Genomic DNA, 19678 nt, shown 5'->3' with positions numbered 1-19678 from the left:
ATTATTAATGATATATTTCTATAGTGCACTTAATTTTATAAGAAAGCCCACACAAGATTCAAACTAAGAAATTATTATAAAGAAAGCAAATCTGACTATTTGCACACTTTACTCCTAATTTTACCACTTATTTGTTTGGACTTTTTCCATCTCTTGGCCAGCAGCCTTTTCACCCTGGGGGTGTCTCTTATCCTACTCCATGTATTTAGATTTCATGGAGTACTCAGGCCATTTGCCATTTCTGGCTTCACTCTTTACTTTCTAGATTCTTCAATCTCCCCCATTTTTCTTCAATCCACTGTTTTCTCCCATATTCTACAGCTTTCTTTTATGTGTTGCCTTCTTCCATTAGAATGTAAGCTCTTTAAAGAATGAGACTTTTGCTTATATTTATATGAGGGATTTTTTTTTTTTTTTTTGCTTATATTTATATTCCCAGTGCTCAGCAAAGTGCCTGGAACAAAGTTAACCACTTAACAACTCTTAATCTGTCTAGAGCCAGTCTTTACATATGCTCTTGATACAATCTCCTACTTACCCAGGAGATTGCAAATTCAAGAACAGCCTCTTCTCTCCCAAATTTTTAACCTCTCCCTCTACAGGTTTCTTTCCAATTACAGTCAATGAATAATCATTTTACTACTATGTGCCAGGCACTATACCAAGAAAGATACAGAAAGAGGCAAAAGATAGTCCTACTTCAAGGAGTTTGTAATCTCATAAGAGAGAAAGCTAACTATATAAAGAATAAACATGTCTAAAACCTTCTAAAACTTTCCTTAAACTCTAACAGTATCTATTAACTATTGTCCTACAGTTCCCTTGCTGAGTCAAAATCCTAGAAAAATTGTTTATAGCTTCAACTTTTTCTCTTCTTATTCCTTAACCTTTTGCAATTTGAATTCTGGCTTCACCACTAAAGTGAAATTATTCTTGGTGAAAGTGTGTATCTTTTTACCTTGTATGTTACTATAATATTGTATTTTATGATTGGGAATGTTAAAAAAAAAACTGCAGAAAAGTTGATTAGTACAAGAATTGAAAAAAAGATCTTAGATTTAGCAACTAAAAAGTCAATGATAAATTTGGAGAGAGCATTTGAATGATGAGGTCTGACTTCAGAAGCCATACTACAGAGAATTAAAAAGGGAATGAGAATAAAGGAAATGGAACTACCTATCATAAATAGCCTTCTGAAGGAGTTGAGCCTTGAAAAGAAAAGAGGGATATAAAGTAAAAACTATCATGGAAGGATCTATTAAGGGTTTTTTGAAGATAAAAGGGAGACATCTAAGTAGCAGGAAAAATAGCCAGTAGACTGGCCGAAATTTAAGATTACAGAGAGCAATCTTCAGGAGAAGAATGGATGTAATGAGATCATTTGTGTACATAAAGGGGTTTGTTTTGGTAAGAAGGGCCACTTCTTCATTTGTAACAGAAATGATAGAAGAGAGTGGCAAAAGGTAACTGTAAAAGATATCTCAGTGATAGGGCATCTAGGTGGTGCATTGGATACAGCACTAACTCTGAAGTCAAAAGGAACTGAGTTCAAATGAGGCCTCAGGCACTTTAACACTTCCTGGCTGTGTGATCCTGGGCAAGTCCCTTAATCCCAATTGCTTCAGCAAAAAAAAAGAAAAAGAAAAAGGAATCTCAGTGATAGGTCTCAATTTTTTCTCCTAGTAAAATATGAGGTGAAGTTCTCAGCTAAGATGAGGTGGGGTGAGTGGGACAGGGAAACATGAAAGGTTTGAGAAAAACGAAAAGGTTTGGGAAAAAGATGCCATGATGAGTGGATAATAACTAACTAGATTAGGTAAGTATAAAAAACTACCTTGTTACAGAGAGTAGCCAGTTGATATTATGCAACATAAACTTGTAATGAATCCAGTCATCATGGGTTCCAGCCTTCATTCAGTAGCTTGCATGAGTAAAGGCAGATGGCAGGAGTAATCCAAATCTTGGGCTTAGCAGGGCAAGATCAGGGATAGAAAAGGGTCACAACTGGTTCACTAAAGAGTCAAGTTATAGAAGGGAAGAGAATACAGATACTGCAAGGATGATGGCCTAGGAAATAAATGAAGGACTGAGAGACTGGAGGTCTCATGGAAGACAAAGAACAGGTCACAAAGAAGGCATAAGGTAGAGCGAAAGATGGCAAAAAAAAAAAAAAAAAAAAAAAATGAAGAGGAGGAAATGGAAACATTTGTGAGTAAAAGCAAAATCAAGGGTATGACCGAGTCTGTGTGTGGCTAATATAAAATGAAGGAGGGGGTCATGGAAAATTCCTAAATTGAAGAACAAAGAAATTAGAGAATTGAAGGGAATATCAATATGTATGTTGAAATACTCTTATCTAGTTTGGAGATGGCAGTTGGGGAGGACAGAAAAACTTGGGGAGGCACTGAAATCATGAGGAAGTAAGAAGAAAAGAGATCTGGAGGCGGGGAGATAGCTGCTACCAGATTTTCATTTGAAAGATAAATAGGGATTCAATGAACCTCTAAAAGAGAAGTTACTGAATGATAGTGGCAGGAGGATAGCTTCTGAGTGGCAATGGGGAGAAAAGAATATTCTATTTCCTCTGTCAGGATCAGCGAATTAGGGAATATGAGTGACAGAGCAATCAGGAAAGGGTAGCCAAGTATGCTCAATCATCAGTATGGAAACAGGTCTCAGTGAATGCAAAAAGATGGAAGGACTGATAAATGTTATATATGGAACAGGCAATCGATAAAGTATAGTGGAAGGGGTAGGTAGTTCTTGAGTGGCCTGCTGAAGGTGGTTTATATTGAAGGGGATGGGAATAAAGGAGCAGGCATTAGAGGATAGGGAATAGGGTTTCTTCCTTCTCTCTTCCCACACATAAGAGTATTTTATTTTTTCCAAATAATTGTAAAGATAGTTTTCAGTGTACAATTTTGTAAGATTTTGAGTTCCACATGTTTCTCCCTTCCTTTCTTCCCTCCCCAAGACAACAAACATTTTGATGTGGGTTATACATGTCCAATCATGTTAAACATACTTCCATATTAGTTGTGTTGTATAAGAAAAATTTAAAAACAAAACAAAACAAACAAAAACGGTGTAAACAAAATGCTTTGATCTGCATTCAGTCTCCATAGTTCTTTCTTTGGATGAGTTTGGCATTTTCCACCCCAAGTCTATTGGAATTGTCTTGAATCCTTGTATTGCTGAGAAGAGCTACGTCTATCATATCTGATCATCACACAATCTTGCTGTTAACTGTGTAAAATGGGGAAAAGGGTTTCTTACATCCTAAGAGTTAGAATCACTAGAGAGAAGAGTCTATTGAAGAGTGGGAACATGCTAACTGCTTTTGATTGACAATCTTTAAGTCTTTCCATATGATTACAAATAATTAGAGAATACAAAAAGTTATGCATGTCAATCATTTAAGTCAAGCCCATACATTCATTTGAGAAAAATGGAAAAAAAAATCATAGGAACTTAAGACGTAGAAGGGTAGTCTATAAAATTTTTGCCACTCATCTCCATTTCCCTGGAACATAACTCTACATACGTGTCTGAGAAATGAGTTTTCCCTTATTCTTGCAAGAGCTAGACTTCAATGCTACTTCCTATCTCCATATCACCCACCCTCCCCAGAACCACATACAGAGATACACAACTCCTTTCTAGAACCTCTTTATGAGTTGTTTTTCCTCTACCCCATTAGAAGGTAAGCTCCTTGATGGCAGATACTGTCTTGCTAGCTTGTTTTTGTAATCTTGGAGTTTTGCACAGTGCCTGGCACATATAAATGTTTAATATATATTTTTTTGTATGTACTTTAGAAAATACTTTTTCCTATCTTCCCCATTGTCTGCTTTACTTTGAAATCACTGAGTAATCAAGTACATACTATTCTAATTTGGAGGATCTTATTTAATATTTCATAAATTTTCTCTATCTCTTAATCTTCTATAACAAAGGAAGGAAAAGTTATATAAAATGCAATTATTATTTTTTTAATAGCCTTTTATTTACAGGATATATGCATGGGTAACTTTACAGCATCAACAATTGCCAAACCTCTTGTTCCAATTTTTCACCTCTTACCCCCCCACCCCCTCCCCCAGATGGCAGGATGACCAGTAGAATGTTAAATATATTAAAATATAAATTAGATACACAATAAGTATACATGACCAAAATGTTATTTTGCTGTACAAAAAGAATCAGACTCTTAAATATTGTACAATTAGCTTGTGAAGGAAATCAAAAATGCAGGTGTGCATAAATATAGGGATTGGGAATTCAATGTAATGGTTTTTAGTCATCTCCCAGAGTTCTTTTTCTGGGCATAGCTGGTTCAGTTCATTACTGCTCCTTTGGAAATGATTTGGTTGATCTCGTTAATGCAATTATTTTCAATAGGGTCCTTCTTGAAAATATTTATCATGAGGAATGCCATACAAGATGAATAAATGCCCCATGAAATGAAATTTCTTGGTGCCTTAAGATGGACAATAAAAACAACTTCACTAACTCCTTTATTTGCCTTTCCTGAGAGAGCTTGGAGTCATTCTTCTGTTTAACTATATTATCCTTCTGTCTTTTGGTTTTGTTTATAGAAAAAAAAATGATTAGATAGAAGTGACCCAGTTCCTCTGATAGTATCATTGTTGCTTATTGGTGTAATAGTATGCTAGGCTGGTCCTTGGAAAGCATACACAATCTGTGGTTTGGACTATACCGATTACTTTTCTAGCATGGTAAAATTTGCCAGCATTTGTGCTTTGCTGTCAAAATCTTTGCCTAGGTTTACCTCCACTTCATAATGGGTCATCAGAGTCATAATGTAAGTTTAGAACCCAAAGAGATCTTAGAGGTATAAAGTCTAAGCCTTCATTTTACAGATGAGGAAACAGAGACCCCAAAGGATTAAATGATTTGTCAAGGGTTATAGAGCTAGTACATATCTGAGACAGATTTAAACCAAGATCTCCCAAATCTAAATTACCGTGTAATGGAACAAATAAATAATGTTCATAAATAAATATGATACTAAGGTAGGCTGTAATAAGGTCATCTGTGTTCTACCACTCCCCAATGTATATCCTCTGATCTTTTATGCTATTCCTTCTGCAACTTGTATTATAACATCAAATTTCTATTCAGTCTAAACCTCTTCTTCCTATAATCTTTCCATATTTTTGTACCAACAGAAACTGCCTCTTCTCGATTATATGTTTTCTGCCCACTTTTTTTAGTATTAGATATTTCTTCTCTCACATCAACACCAGGTTCTATAAGGAACAGATATACTTATTATTTCTCAATGCCACTTTAAAACCCTTCCTTTGCCAGCATCTCTAAGCAGGACTCTTATTTTTTCAGGCATATTTCATCTATTGATATCACACTACCTAGAACAGGGCTTCTTAAACATTTTCCACCTGAGAAATTTTTATGTGACTCCAGGAATATAAGAAATATAAAATAGAGCTAATCAGACATTTACTGATAATAAATCATAATTTCACAATCTCCACATTCAGTTACGAGAGCCCATAGGGGATTGTAACCATAGTTTAAGAAACTGAGGCTTAGATCCTTGTTACAAGACATCTACCAACATTGAGGTCATTCTGCCTTATTTCTCAAGGAGTTCAGAATGTGGCTCAGACTTCCTCTTTTCTTTCTCTTTCCTGATCTGCTTCTTCCCTTTTTCTTAGCTTTCCATGGGGATGATTGTAACTTAGATATGAGGGTCAGCAAACTATGGTCACTCCTCTCACCTTGTTTGCTAACTAAAAAAAATTTTTTTTTTGCCATTTTTAAAACTAAATTTTATTATATTTTAAAATGTAAAATCTGTTCTTAGCTCATGAATGTATCAAAATATGAGGCATGCTGGATTTGGCCATTTGTTTGTCAATCCTTGGTTTTAGATCTCATTATCACCTGATATCAGTGCTACCTCCTTGATTCTAAATTCTTCCCCCTCATCAAGACTTCTTATATTTTCATCTCTCTCCTTGTCTCTTAAACTACTAACTGTCAGAGTGATCCCTCTCTATCCCTCCTTAGTCTATCATTCCTGCTCTGTCTTCACTTTCCTTCACTCATTAGTGTTGATTATATGATGGACTAGTTCAATTATACACTCTCCTTTATTTGTGGAACCCCTTACTCCTTGTTCTCTTGCTAATTATGTACTGCCAAACCACAACTCCTCATCCTCTATAGAATGTCACTAACTACACTGAATAGTTCTACTACACATTTATGTTTTGACTCTCAATAGAACAATCACTGCTGCACTGATAACTTTTTATTCTCCCCTGATGAACTCTCTTATAATATTCCCTAAAGAATATGTTTCAAAACTTTTCTTTTTTCAAGTTCCCTTTCTTTTGTATCCTAGTCCTTTCACCAGAAGAATGTTCTCTTTTCTTAACACTAATTTTGTATTTCAAAAAGTTTTTATGATGTCCCTTTTGTTCTCAATAACGAATAAGGTGAATCACCTCCTTCTCAAGACTCAAACTTTTACTTTATCCCTAATTCTATTCTATTCCCAGTCTCCTAGAAAACTTGTTTGTTTAATTATTTCTTTTCATCTTTAGCATCTACTGGCTTTTTCCCAGGTGGCCACAAATCTGCTCAGATATCTCATACTTAAAAAAAACCTTCTATTAGATCTTGATATCCCATCAAATTTCAAATTATAGTTCATTTCCCTTTTATGGCCAACCTAGAAATTAATGTATCTACTTTTTTTTTTTTTAATACCTCCTATTCACTTCTCATCTTGCAATCAGGCGTTTGATCTCAACATTCAACTCACTATTATTCCCCCTTCCCTATTCCCAATAATTTCTTAATTGCCCATTTCAAGAATTTTTTCATCTGACTTGATTTCTATGCAGTAGCTAACATTGATGACCATAAAATCCTTCTGAAAACTTTTGTCTCCCAAGGCTCTTGCGACACAGTCCTTTCCTGGTTTTCCTGGCTACTCTAACTCGGTCTCCCTGGCTAAATTATTATCATTAATCACTTGTCCACCTAAATGTGAGTTTCTTTCAAATTTCTTTGTTTGCCTGCTCCTCTTATCCTTTTATACTCCCTCAGTGATCTAATTTAATCACATGGGTTTCTCTTGACTGGCGAAAATAGTTAAACTGGTAGCAGTTCCCCATGGTGCCCCTTTTCAATCTCTTGTTGGGATTAGGGTTAAATTCCCTAATTCCTTTCTTTTCATTCTTTATTAGGTAATTTAGGAAATACTCTCAACTTTACTGATCTTCTACATGAGAGAATACTCTTGCACATATCATGCTAGCCATTTTATCTCAAACAAGATATGTGTTTGAGCCATATGCTGCCCTTTGTAGGTACGGACGTTGTACCCAGAGATTGTTCTAGCAAGAAGTCATCCTCCTCTCTTTATGAATAGCAATAAAGTCTCTTAAAACTATCTATGAGTGGAATTTTGCTTTTCATCTGAATCCCCATCCAAACATTACTGGTTTAATTATTAACTCTATGTAGATGACTACCTAATATCTATATATAGCCCACATTTCTCTTCTGATTTGCATTACCAACTGCTGGCTAGAGCTTTCCATTTGAATGTCTCTCTAAAAATCATTGCACAAAATGTTAAAAATGTTAATATTTGTGAGTGAGGGGAGTAGGAAAAAAAATCTGATTTGGATTCAGAATTTGAAAAGCATTAAAATCTAGGATAAGAACATTACATTTCATCCTTTATAGAACAAGGAATCACTTCAGTTTTGGTTTTGTTTTTTTAAAGGAGGGTAAGAATAGAGGAAATACAGCATACTAAAATATTAGAAATATTACTTGGGGGAGATATATTAAAGAAAGATTGGAAAAAAGGAGAAAATAGAGACAGGGATATAATTTATTAGGCTATTATGATAAACTATATATTTATATATATATATATTTATTTATTTATTTTTTGCTGAGGTAGTTGGGGTTAAGTGACTTGCCCAGGGTCACACAGCTAGGAAGTGTTAAATGTCTGAGACCAAATTTGAATTCATGTCCTCCTAACTTCAGGGCACCCACTGCGCCACCTAGCTGCCCCTAAAATAAAATTAAAAAACATTTATTCCTGATTTTCAACTGCTAGTTTTATATTAATAGTATAATGGAAAGCAGAATAGCAAAAATCATCATGATTACACAATTAATTTTTATGGAAAAGTCTCCAAAGGATTCCTAATTATACATATAAAAGAAAGGGATCATATTTAGTATTAAGGTAATGGTTGGCATCATGAGATCAGGATAGAACCTTATCTCTCCATGCTGTGTCTTTTAGAATCCATTGTTGTGGGGTAGCCAGATGACAAAGTGGCTAGAGCATCAGATCTGGAGTCAGGAGGACCTAAATTAAAATCCAGTTTCAGATACTTGACACTTACTACGTGTATGACTGGGCAAGTACCTTAACTTTAATTGCTTCCTCTTTCCTATGCACCCTCTCCAAAATAAAATTCATTGCTCTGACCTCAGAAAGCAGAACAAGAAGTGAAAAAAATAAAACAATGCTATCACTTGACTAATTACAATTTCTACAACAAATACTTTGAAATATCATAGCAAAAAGGGTAACTTGACTGACTTATCCTAGAGGTGACATACAAAAACAATAATCAAGAGTCAAACTTTTTTTTTTGGTGAGCCAATCAAGATTAGATGATTTGCCCAGGATTACACAACCTAGTAAGTGTCAAATCTCTAAGGCCAGATTTGAACTCAGATTCTCCTGAGGTCTTCCACGGCCAGTCACCTAGCAGCCCCTAGAATAAAACATTTTGTAACTTTGAGTCTAAATTTCAGTAAAAATCAATATAAACATAGGACAATGGAAGATTAAAAAAAAAAAATCCAACATATACTTACATTCCAGATACTAATGACACTTTAAATACATGCTGAACAGTGGAAGATGGGTTGCCTAAAGCCACATTAAGTGCTCTGTCTATACTGAATGCCATTTGACGGAGATATCTTTCTGGCTGCTGTCCACATCCATCATATGGCACATAGAGGTAAGGAAAAATGCCATGTAAATGAAGACAAGTCTTCTGGCCTAAAGTGAAACAAAAAAAACAAAACAAAACACTTTTTAGTTATGAAAAACTTCAAATATTCTAGTAACAGCATTTTGATGACCATGTCATTCAGAGTAGGCAGTGAGATACAAACAAAAAGTGAATTAGCTCATAGTTGTTACGTGTACCATCTCTGTATTTCATAATGTAGATATAGGATTTAAGAATACCCAAAATACAGAATGTTAAGAGATGGAAGATACCATAATGGTCACCCAGCCCAATCCTTACACAAATAATTACCCTCTACAACACATTCACCACATGATGATCCAGATTTTTATTTGAAGATCTCCAATGAGGAGAAACTCAATACATTTTGAAGAAGCCTATTCTACTTTTACATCCTAAATTTTAACTTTTTGCATCTTCTTCTACCTATTATTTCTACTTCTGTCTTTGAGAGCCAAATAGAACAAGTCTAAATTCTACCATTTAAATATTTAAAGATGGCTTTCATATTTCCTTTGATTGCTGCTCTAGGCTAAATACCTAAGATTCCTTCAAGTGATTCTCACATGACATAGATGCAAGTCACTTCAACACTTAGATGCTATTCTTTGGATTTTTTCAACTTGGTGTGTAAGTAAAAAAGTTTTAAAAGCGAGACATAGTTTGGAAAAAATCATTCATGGTTTAGTTCATAGTATACCTTCCTTCCACACCATTGCCTAGACCAGTGTACATAGCAGAAACTCAAAAAAAAATTTCAATTATCTTACAGTAAATGTTCTAAAACTGAGTTGAAAAAGGCAGAATGAAAAATAAATAGATATCCTTTTGTAAACTATCCTTACTGAATTTTTGAATGTTTTAATCTAAACAGGTAATTGAAGAACACATGTTTCCTAGAAGATTGTAAGAAATTTATTAGATGCAACAATAGGAAGAAAAAGACCAGGAATTGCAAAGTCTCTATAACAGGATAGCAAAGAAGTAGATCTATTTTGCTTCATTTAGTTAGTCCTATATACACAAAGTATGTCACTCCATAAATAAAACCATTTGAAAAAGTATGCCAATTACCAATCCTGATATACTTTTACAAAATTATAATGTCTGCTTCTCTTGGAATAGTTTCAGGTTCCATTTTAAACCATATATGAGATTAATTCTTATAATTGAAAATAAAATTAACATGCCATTTGGATTTTTTTTCAGGTTCAAACTAACCATTCTGTTGCTAACTACAAAAGTAGAGAAATTTAAATATTATTCACCAAATGATAAACTTCAGCCCTGACCAGGAGTACCAAAGTTGAATGAGTATATTTTTGATATAAATATAGATCTATTGTGTGTATGTATACATGTGTGTGCACATATATATTCACATTACATATGAAAGCTTATTTTAATATTCTTTTGAAATTTCATTAGAAATATCATGATCCTTGTGGACAAGGCACCAGTAATTTGATCAACACTGAACTATAGGGGGAAAAAAAGAGCTTTTTTTTTCTCCTTTTGAGAAGTTAACAAATGAATCTAGAGCAAGAAAATTTATAAGAGCAAAATGAAAGAAGAGAATACATAAAGAGATCAGTAAGGGAGGTTATTATTATTTTCCAGGCAAGAAGCCTTAATTAGAATTACTGGATCATACACACATGAAGAACTGAAAGGAACCACAGGAACCATCTAGATTAACTCTTCCACTTTACCGATAAAGAAGCTTAAATTCAACAAAGTTAAGGTTAGATGACTTGCCCAATGTCACATAAGGTAGGTATCACAGGTGGGATCTGAACTGAAGGATTCCTTCTATAAAACCAATGTTCTTTCTTCTATAGCACACAGCCTCCAGACTAGTGTGTGATCACTGAAGAGGCAAAAGGTTTGCTACTGTTTTGTCTTTTGCTCTCAAAAAGGATCATGACATCAGGAAGGTGATGCCTCGACATGGAGTGAATTGGATTTGAGTGAGGAAGGGCTATGCAAAGTCACTCTGCCTCACTTTCCCCATCAGAGCCATTTGGGTCCAGTGGCAAGAAATAGATCAACATGACAGGAGATGGTGCAGGATGAAATGGGAGATCTTGGCCTTGTAGTATCCTCATCCAATCCTTTTTTGTGTATTTAAAAACACAAACTTTCTCTAAATAAATGACAGTCCAAATGTTATATTTCCATGAAATCACATGGATTAGATACACTTCAGAGATTCTAGAGTGGAATATAGGTAAGAATTGTTCAATTGATAAAATCACAGTACGAAAATATATGAAGACTGTAAAGAACTAGAGAATGATTTACATAAAGTTAAGTAGAGCAAAGAAAGGAGAATGAGGAAAGCTAAATTATTGTAAACATACAAAAAAAGATTAGAGAAGTTTGTGTTTCTAAATACGCAAAAAAGGACTTAAAGAGGACACTACAAATATCTTTTTTATTTTGTTAAATGCTTTTAAAAATAAAAAAATCATAATGTAAACTTTTGCTATGGAATTAAGTAAGATTACAAGAAACAGGATTCCTATCAAAATGGGACACAAAAATGAATCTTTTCTTCTCCTGATTTTAAAATGTTACATAAAATAGTTCTCACCAAAACAATTTGGCACTAGAAAAAAGAAAACTAGACAATGGAATAGAACAGACATCAAACAAAAAGAACCATACAAATGCAGATGGCTAATGTTTTATAAATCTGTACACATTAAAAATGAGGAAAGTATTCAACCAGAAATGTTATCGGGGCCTTGGACAAACAGGTAGATTCATTAAGTGCTAGTGGAATTGAAAACTAGCATGATATTTTTTTGAAAACAAGATATCACATAATCTCAAAATTGGAAGGAGACATAAGGAACAAAATTTTCATCTAACTCAAGAGAGGTAAAACAATTTGCAAATCTTTTAAAGTAACAAATCAAGCATCCAACAAATAAGTGAAGTTATCCAAAGCTCATATTCAAGTGAATGTGAAATAAGTTACTTTGCTATTACAGAAGGGAAATCAATACTTCTCCAGATGTTCACAATAGCATGAAACTTTCAAATTCCATGCTGCTGGGAAGCCCACACAGGATAATATATGGATATACATTGTCATATTTATCTATCTTATCTTGGATTGGAAAAACCTATCTTGGAATGGTCAACAATTCTTTCAAAGAATTTCTAAGAAAAATGTTTATTACATTTTAGCCAAAAAATAATATCTTTCCTTATAAAGGTTTCTTTATATTCTTATTTTTAAGGCCAGAATGATGATCATTTTTGTATTTTAACTTTTTAAAAAAGGTGCCCATTAGTTTAACATCAACAATTTTCTGGTATAATTTGAAAAAAAAAATCACTTTAGACAATGATATTAACAGCTCAATAAGTTAAAAGTAAATTGGTTCAATAATTCTTTAAAGTAAGAACAAAAAAAAATATGGCTAGAAAAGGTCTGAAGAAAAGTTTACCTTTATCTACTAAGTTAGTAATTTACAAGTAAAAATAACAATTGTATAAACATTTTTGCACATGAGTCCTTTTACATTTTTATTATCTATTTGGGATAAAGGCCCAGTAGAGACACTGCAGGATCAAAGATTATGCAGTTTGATAGCCTTTTGGGCATAGCTCGAAATTGCTCAATGGCTAGATCAATTCACAACTTTACTATCAATGTATTAACGTTCCAGTTTTCCTACATCCCCTCCAACATTTATCATTATCTTTCCCTGTCATCTTAACCAATCTGAGAGGTGTGTAGTGGTATCTCAGAGTTGTCTTGATTTTCATTTCTCTAATCAGGGAAATCTAATCAATAGAAATTTAGAGGGAAAAAAAATTATAAATACAGCACAAGGATAAATCACATCAAAATCTGAGATTTAAGAAGGTTCCTAAATTTCATGTTAACTTATTAAATGACTTTATTTGGAAACTTTTATGATTTAGGGATTATCTCTTTTATATTTCATTTTCTAAAAGTCCTAACATAATTCTGAATCAATTGTTTATTTGATTTAATTCTGTGGCCTTTGATAATTCTTGGTCTCCAGCAAACATTCTAAAAGGTGAGTTTTAGTGGATAACAACGTAACTAGCACTTGTTCCTGTGTAATAAAATTGGCTGATTATTTTGTCTCCCCCTCCCTTCCTTTTTTTCTAACAGGAAACTTATGAAATTGATTCTTTCCAGACCACAACTTTCTATTGTGACCTTCCCTACTTTACACTAGCACTCCCTGGGAGATCGGAGATTTGCTCCTGTGGGTTAAGCACATTGTTTTAATTACAGTATTTCATTCAGCTAGCCTAAATGACAATTTGTCCTAGGATCATGTGTCTATATCTGCTATCTTAGTAACTTAAAGATATAAATCATCACTATAATATCTTCTCAAGATATATCTTGTGGTGCTCCCAGTTAAAGGAAAAAAACAAAACAAAACAAAACACTATTACTACTAATGGAGATTTTGAGTCTCAGGCTGATTAAATTCTATGCATTTCCAGCTATTCAGTGGCATCCTCCAGTTCCCTTCCCCTAGGTATAGAATGAATAGACAGACATGAAACAGAAAGCAATCATACTTTTTATGTGAAAACAAAATTAAGAACTAGAAACAAGTTACATAAAATATGGGGAAAATCATATAGAAACATTTGCTAACAGAAAGTATTAAAAAGAAATAGTTGTGGGGAAGTAAAATACTTTGTAGCTTTTTCCTTAGTGTTTTTTTTTTTTTTGGCTAAGACAATTGGGGTTAAGTGACTTGTCCAGGGTCACACAGCTATTTTTCTTAGTTCTTAAAGGAACTATTGAACTATTACCATTGGAAGTTTCAGTTTAGGTTTCAGAAGTCAAGTTGCTAAACTGTTGTATACATGTGAAACCTGGGCATACTAGCACCATGCCAGGAAATGGTCTTATTTGATTTTTCTCAGGAAGATTCTGAATATCACCCAGCAGGATAAGATACCTTTCTTGAACTAAACTGTCAACCATTCAAACTACTGCAGAGAGCACAACTCCAATAGGCTGCTTATTACTGTCCAAATACCAAATATATGCTTGCCTAAATGACTATTTTATGGAAAATTTAGACCTTATGGAAGGGCTCATATGAAGGTCAGAAAAAAGTGATACAGGACATTTTCAAGATCTCTCATAAGAAGTTTGGAAATGATTACATGCCATGGGATTCACTGGCACAGGTATATTCAGCACGGTGTGCTCTTATGAGAGAAGGTACTGTGATCTATGAACAAGGCAGAATTGAAGTAGCTCAAAAGAAACAAGAGATATACAAATTTAGAGAATCCACCCCAAATATTCACATGGACTATTTGTGCCCAACCTATGGTAAAGGTATCTTTGGTAAAGCATCTAGAGCTCTTATTGGACTGATCAGCCACAACGGGACACACTGTAACTTGACCTTAACATGGTGATGTCATTTTTGGTCCTCTTTGAGAAGAATGATAATAATCTACCTAGACAAAGCAGAAAACATATAATAAGCTAAAATATCATCAAGAAAGCTTAAAAGTACTAAAACAAAAGATATGGTCATGTGTAAGATTATGTTCAGGACTCTGTGCTAGGTCCCAAGTACCTGGGGATAGGATGAAGAAGGGGATCTGAGATGTCTCATGGAGAATGGTAGGACATTAATATAAGAAATGGACATTGAAAATTGGTACCTGCTCTCGAAAAATTTATAAATCAAGGAAGAGGGAGCATGTCATAAATGGTCGAGCACTTTAATTCTAAATAAGAGTTCAACACAAAGATACAGCTTAATTTTTTATTCACTCCACAATCTTATATCCAAACAGTTTCCAGGTATTACTGATTCTACTTCCATAATATCTCATATATCTCCTTCAAGGCCAATATAGTTCAGACTGTCATCATCTCTTGCCTAGATTCATAACAGTATGATAACCTTATTATTCTGTAAGATTTCAATCAGCCTCAGTATTCCATCTTATGGTTACGCTTTGTCTCTGATTGGATGGTGAAGCAATGAACTTCAAACTGCCTTTTAAGAAGAAAATTCAGTTCAGACACCTCATTTCTCACCTGGCTATGAAATTTCAGGACTTCTCTGACCCACTTCCCTACCATATCCCCACATCGGATATTCTCTCCCCTACTTCTACCTTTCAGCTTCCTTTTGTATGTTTTCTTCCCCAATCAAATTGTAAAAATTTTGGACTAAATAGAAAAAGAGCATCACAGTATTTCAACAATACAAAATTATCTTTTTTTTAAATTAGAGAACAGAAATAAATATAGCATATTTATTCAATTTGTTGCTAATTATAAAACATTTCTTCCTTTGAATGCATTTATTAATCTTAGAGATTCTTTTCCTATTAAAAATTATATATAGATGTATTGTTAATAATGGCCTTTTCCCCCACTTTAATAGTATTTTATTTTTTCCAATTACACATGAAGATAGTTTTCAATATTCACTTTTATAAGATTTTGAGTTCTGAATTTTTTCTCCCTTTCTTTTTTCCCTTCTTCCCTCCCCACGGCAGCAAATAATCTGATATAAAATTACACATGTTCAATCACATTAAACACATTTCCACATTAGTTATGTTGTGAAAGAAGAATCAGAACAAAAATGAAAAATCACAAAAAAGTGAAAACCATTTGTTTTGATTGATTCAGACTCCATACTTCTTTCTCAGAATGTGGAGAGCATTTTTTGGGAACTGTCTTAGACCACTGTATTGCTGAGGAGACCTAAGTTTACCTAAGTTAATCATCACACAATGTTGCTATTACTGTATACAATATTTTCCAGGTTCGGCTCACTTCACTCAGCAATTAGTTCATGTAAGTCTTTGCAGGATTTTCTGAAATTCACCTGCTCATCATTTCTTACAGTATATACTGTAATATACAGAATGTACTCTCTTACATTCATATACAACAATTTGTTCAGCCATTCCTCAATTTCCAATTCTTTGCTGCTACAAAAAGATTGTACAAGTGGTTCCTTTTCCCTTTTATTTTTAATCATCTCTTTGGGATACAGACCCAGTAGTGGCACTAATAGATCAAAGTTTTATAGCCTTTTGATTCTAGTTCTAGATTACTGTCCAGAATGACTGGATCAGTTTACAACTTCATAACAATGTTTTAGTGTTAATCTTGGAGATTCTTATTCTAAAAAATAGAATTTTACCCAGAGGTACAAAATAATCAAGATAGCACATTTTCAAGGCTAGAAAAACTGAAATGATTTGCAAAAGTTTAAAAAGTAATGTTTATATCTGGAATATTCTTTTTCTTTCAAGTCTAGCCAGAAACAAATTCTCTGACCTTGTATTCATCCTGGGATTATAGAAAGGTTGTAGAGTTGCAGGAGAAGAGAAGGGTCATGGGCTTGCTTGATAAAAATAATCTTTCACTTTGACCTATACTTTATTTTTTCCAAAGAGGAAGCATTACTAAAGAAAATGGGTTATACATTATAATTAGCCATATTGTTGATTATTTTGTACCTTAAATAACAGTAAGATATATAATGCTATGATTCTTTCTTGAATCTTAGACCTAAGTACTAGGCATGTTCCTATCTACAGAGATAATAGCATATCAGAGACCAACATATATAAAAATATAAGAATGTGTTTATAGGAATCAAAAGAGAGAATATTCTGGTTGTGTTGGAGGCATATTTCCATTGTTGCTTTTTATTTTTTATTGTGATGAGCCAGGTGTTTTTGCACACATCTCATTTCATTCCAGTGATTGTGTTTCATTCTCCATTTCTAAAGAAATACATTCAGTTGTTGTTGTTGTTTTTTTTTTTTTTAATGAAAATGGAAATGGTATGAAGTACCTCCAGTTATATTAAGGAAAGTCAATGGGAAAATATATTTTATATGGGGATGGGGTTCAGGTTAGAAAATGAAACAGAACACATAGGGAGTATCTTCCATCAGGAATAGAATGATGCAGGATCATTGGGTTCCTGTGACTATCTTCCTTTGTATGTTCTTGAGGCTAAATATAGCAGTGTTGGAGAGGAGGGCACACAGTGCTTAATAAATGCTTATAAAGTTGTAAAGTGAACATAGGACATGTTAAAGCAATACATGATTTTAATTATCAAATGAACAATAGGAACGATATTACAGAAATGCAAATTAAGACTGGGGTATCTTGTTTAGAAAAGATTCCATGAAAAAAAATCAGATTTGAGTTAGATTTTGAAGTATGGGAGAAAAATGTATAGGGTCATAAATAGTTGTATTAGTCAAAGAATGTAGGCAAGGACATACAAAATGTGTTTTCCTACAGTGAGCAGAAACAAAAGCATACAGAGGGGCATGGCAGGCTATAATGTTAGATTATGTCAGATCAATAATGCAAAGCTAATTTTACCCTGTGGAAAATAGGAAACTACTAAAAAAATTTAAGCAAAGAGAGATTACAGTCAAAATAGTGTTTTAGGAAAATTACTCTTGCAAATGTGCAATATGGATTACATATGTAAACAGGGATACTAGTTATAAAGAGGTAATTACAGCAGTTAGTGCTGGGAATGAAGTGATATGATCCCAAAGTAGGAACAAGATGTACATGAAAGGCACTAAAAAAGACATATACAATACAATTCAGAGATTAGATGTTGGGAGAGAGAATAGAGCTATATTTCTAAGGTTTTGTGATCTAATGACTCTTAATATCAGAAGTTCTATGTCTCAATACTAATAATCAGAGGAACACTGAACAAAATTACTTTTTAAAGGAAATCCTGTAAAATTTTTTACATATGCATAGAGGCAGGAGGATGCCTTGTTGAAGGTCAGCCTTTAAAATGGACTTCAGTACTAACAAATTAAATGTTTTCTTTTTTAATAGTCAACAAGCTGTAAACACTGTAGCAACTTGTATTTTCTCTACCTTTCAATCAATTGTGAGACTAAAAAGATGACCTGTTACAGAATAAAATTTGTGAAATACTATTATATTCATTCTCATAACTTAATTAAGGATGCCCTCAATGCATATATATAAGATGACTATTTCCACGCCAGTTTACTTATATTTAACTTGCAGTCCACATGATCACTCCAGATCTTTTTCAAATTGCCTGCTTATGTTTAAAATAATCAATTTTATAAGCATAATTTATTTATTATTATATAATTATATAAATATAAATAATTCATTATATTTATTCCTTTCATGTTTAATCATATTTGATTCTGTCCATTGTTCTGTCTTTTTAAAATCTTGTCATTCACTGTATTCTAGTTTTGTGCCATTTGAAAATTCAATGAGCATGACACAATCTTTAACTGTTTTTAATGCCATAATATTTCAGCTATCCTCTTTAAGTCTTCATCAGAATTCTTTGTCAAGATATTTATTCCTATTTGCTATTCATTTTTACAGAAGACAACATGATTAGAATGGAGATTCTTGTAAGGATGGGATAAAATTTTTCTAAAACTCCACTGAATCATTCCCTGAAAAAGGTGAGCACACATGAGAACTAAGGGAGGAAAGCAGTATGGAATGAAAGAAAATACAAACTTAGCCCCAATCTCAAAGTACAATTAGTTGCCTGGGATGCTGAAAGGTTAAATGAATTACTTAGGATTACAAAACCTGCATGTTTACAAACCAATTCTTCCTGGTTCCTAAGTACAGCATTCTTGTCAATATTGTCAGTGTTTATGGTCATGTCTCATGAGTCAGTGTCATGATTTGAGCAAATCTGAGCAAAGGGACACCAATATTAAAAAGACTGAAAAATTCACATTGTCAAATTCACATTGTCAAAAAGTAAAAATACAAATAGTAGAATAATCTCACAGGCAAAAAGTCAAATTTAAATAGCTACCATTTCAGAGCTTTGTCACAAAATAAAACCTTGCTTCATACACAGAAGTCAATTACTTGTGGTCTCATTAGAAATATTGAGGCCTTCTTGGAAAATTTTAATTTTACTGACATTAGTTATTCTAAGTACCAAAAAAGAGAAGTCTTTTGCAGCCAAGGAAAAGGAGAGAAACTGCTACATAAACCTCAACAGCTTCTAAAGGTATCAAAGGAGCAGACTGAAAGCACACCATTCAGAAGTAGGGGTAAAAATCTTGGCATGTACAGCAATACAGTGGCAAATTTATTTAGCCCTATATCTATAACACAATAAGACAATTTTAAAATTATTAAGGAATGCATTTTTTAGGAATATGCCCTATAAAAAACAAATTAGAACTCTGACAAACAAACCTTTAGCTATCCAAAACAATGACCTATTTCTTGAAGGTAGTTCTAGATAATTGATGTTTTGCAGTGCTTGGCAAGCAGTTATATGCAAGAGTATATAAGCTCTTGGAAAGTCCTATATTTATTTGCTCTCTCAACTTTAGGGAAGGCTTAAGAAAAAATTGGATGGAGATAGGGACAGAAGTTGTAATAAAGTATAGGACTCAGGAAGGAGTGACATGCTAGATAATAGAAAAACTGCAAACCTTCCCAGATTCCCTAAGCCAGATCTTTACAGTAAAGTGCTATTTACACAAAATCATGAAATTGCAGAAATAAAAAGGAACCTGAAAGATCACCTAGT

General features: G+C 33.5%; 1 protein-coding gene across 3 annotated transcripts in view; it reads right to left on the bottom strand.

Annotated features, from left to right (window-relative positions):
• Positions 1-19678, bottom strand: part of REV3L (REV3 like, DNA directed polymerase zeta catalytic subunit) — a 228447-nt gene that overhangs the window by 129393 nt on the left and 79376 nt on the right. For all 3 annotated transcript variants that reach the window (XM_031964403.1, XM_031964400.1, XM_031964401.1), the window contains exon 2: positions 8911-9100. In XM_031964403.1, the coding sequence (XP_031820263.1) occupies positions 8911-9005 (95 nt within the window). In that variant the 5' untranslated portion in view covers positions 9006-9100. The remainder of the gene's footprint in view (positions 1-8910; positions 9101-19678) is intronic.

This window comes from Sarcophilus harrisii, chromosome 4, assembly GCF_902635505.1.
Source record: "Sarcophilus harrisii chromosome 4, mSarHar1.11, whole genome shotgun sequence".
Classification (NCBI taxonomy): Eukaryota; Metazoa; Chordata; class Mammalia; order Dasyuromorphia; family Dasyuridae; genus Sarcophilus; species Sarcophilus harrisii.
This window is presented reverse-complemented; position numbering and strand designations above follow the sequence as displayed.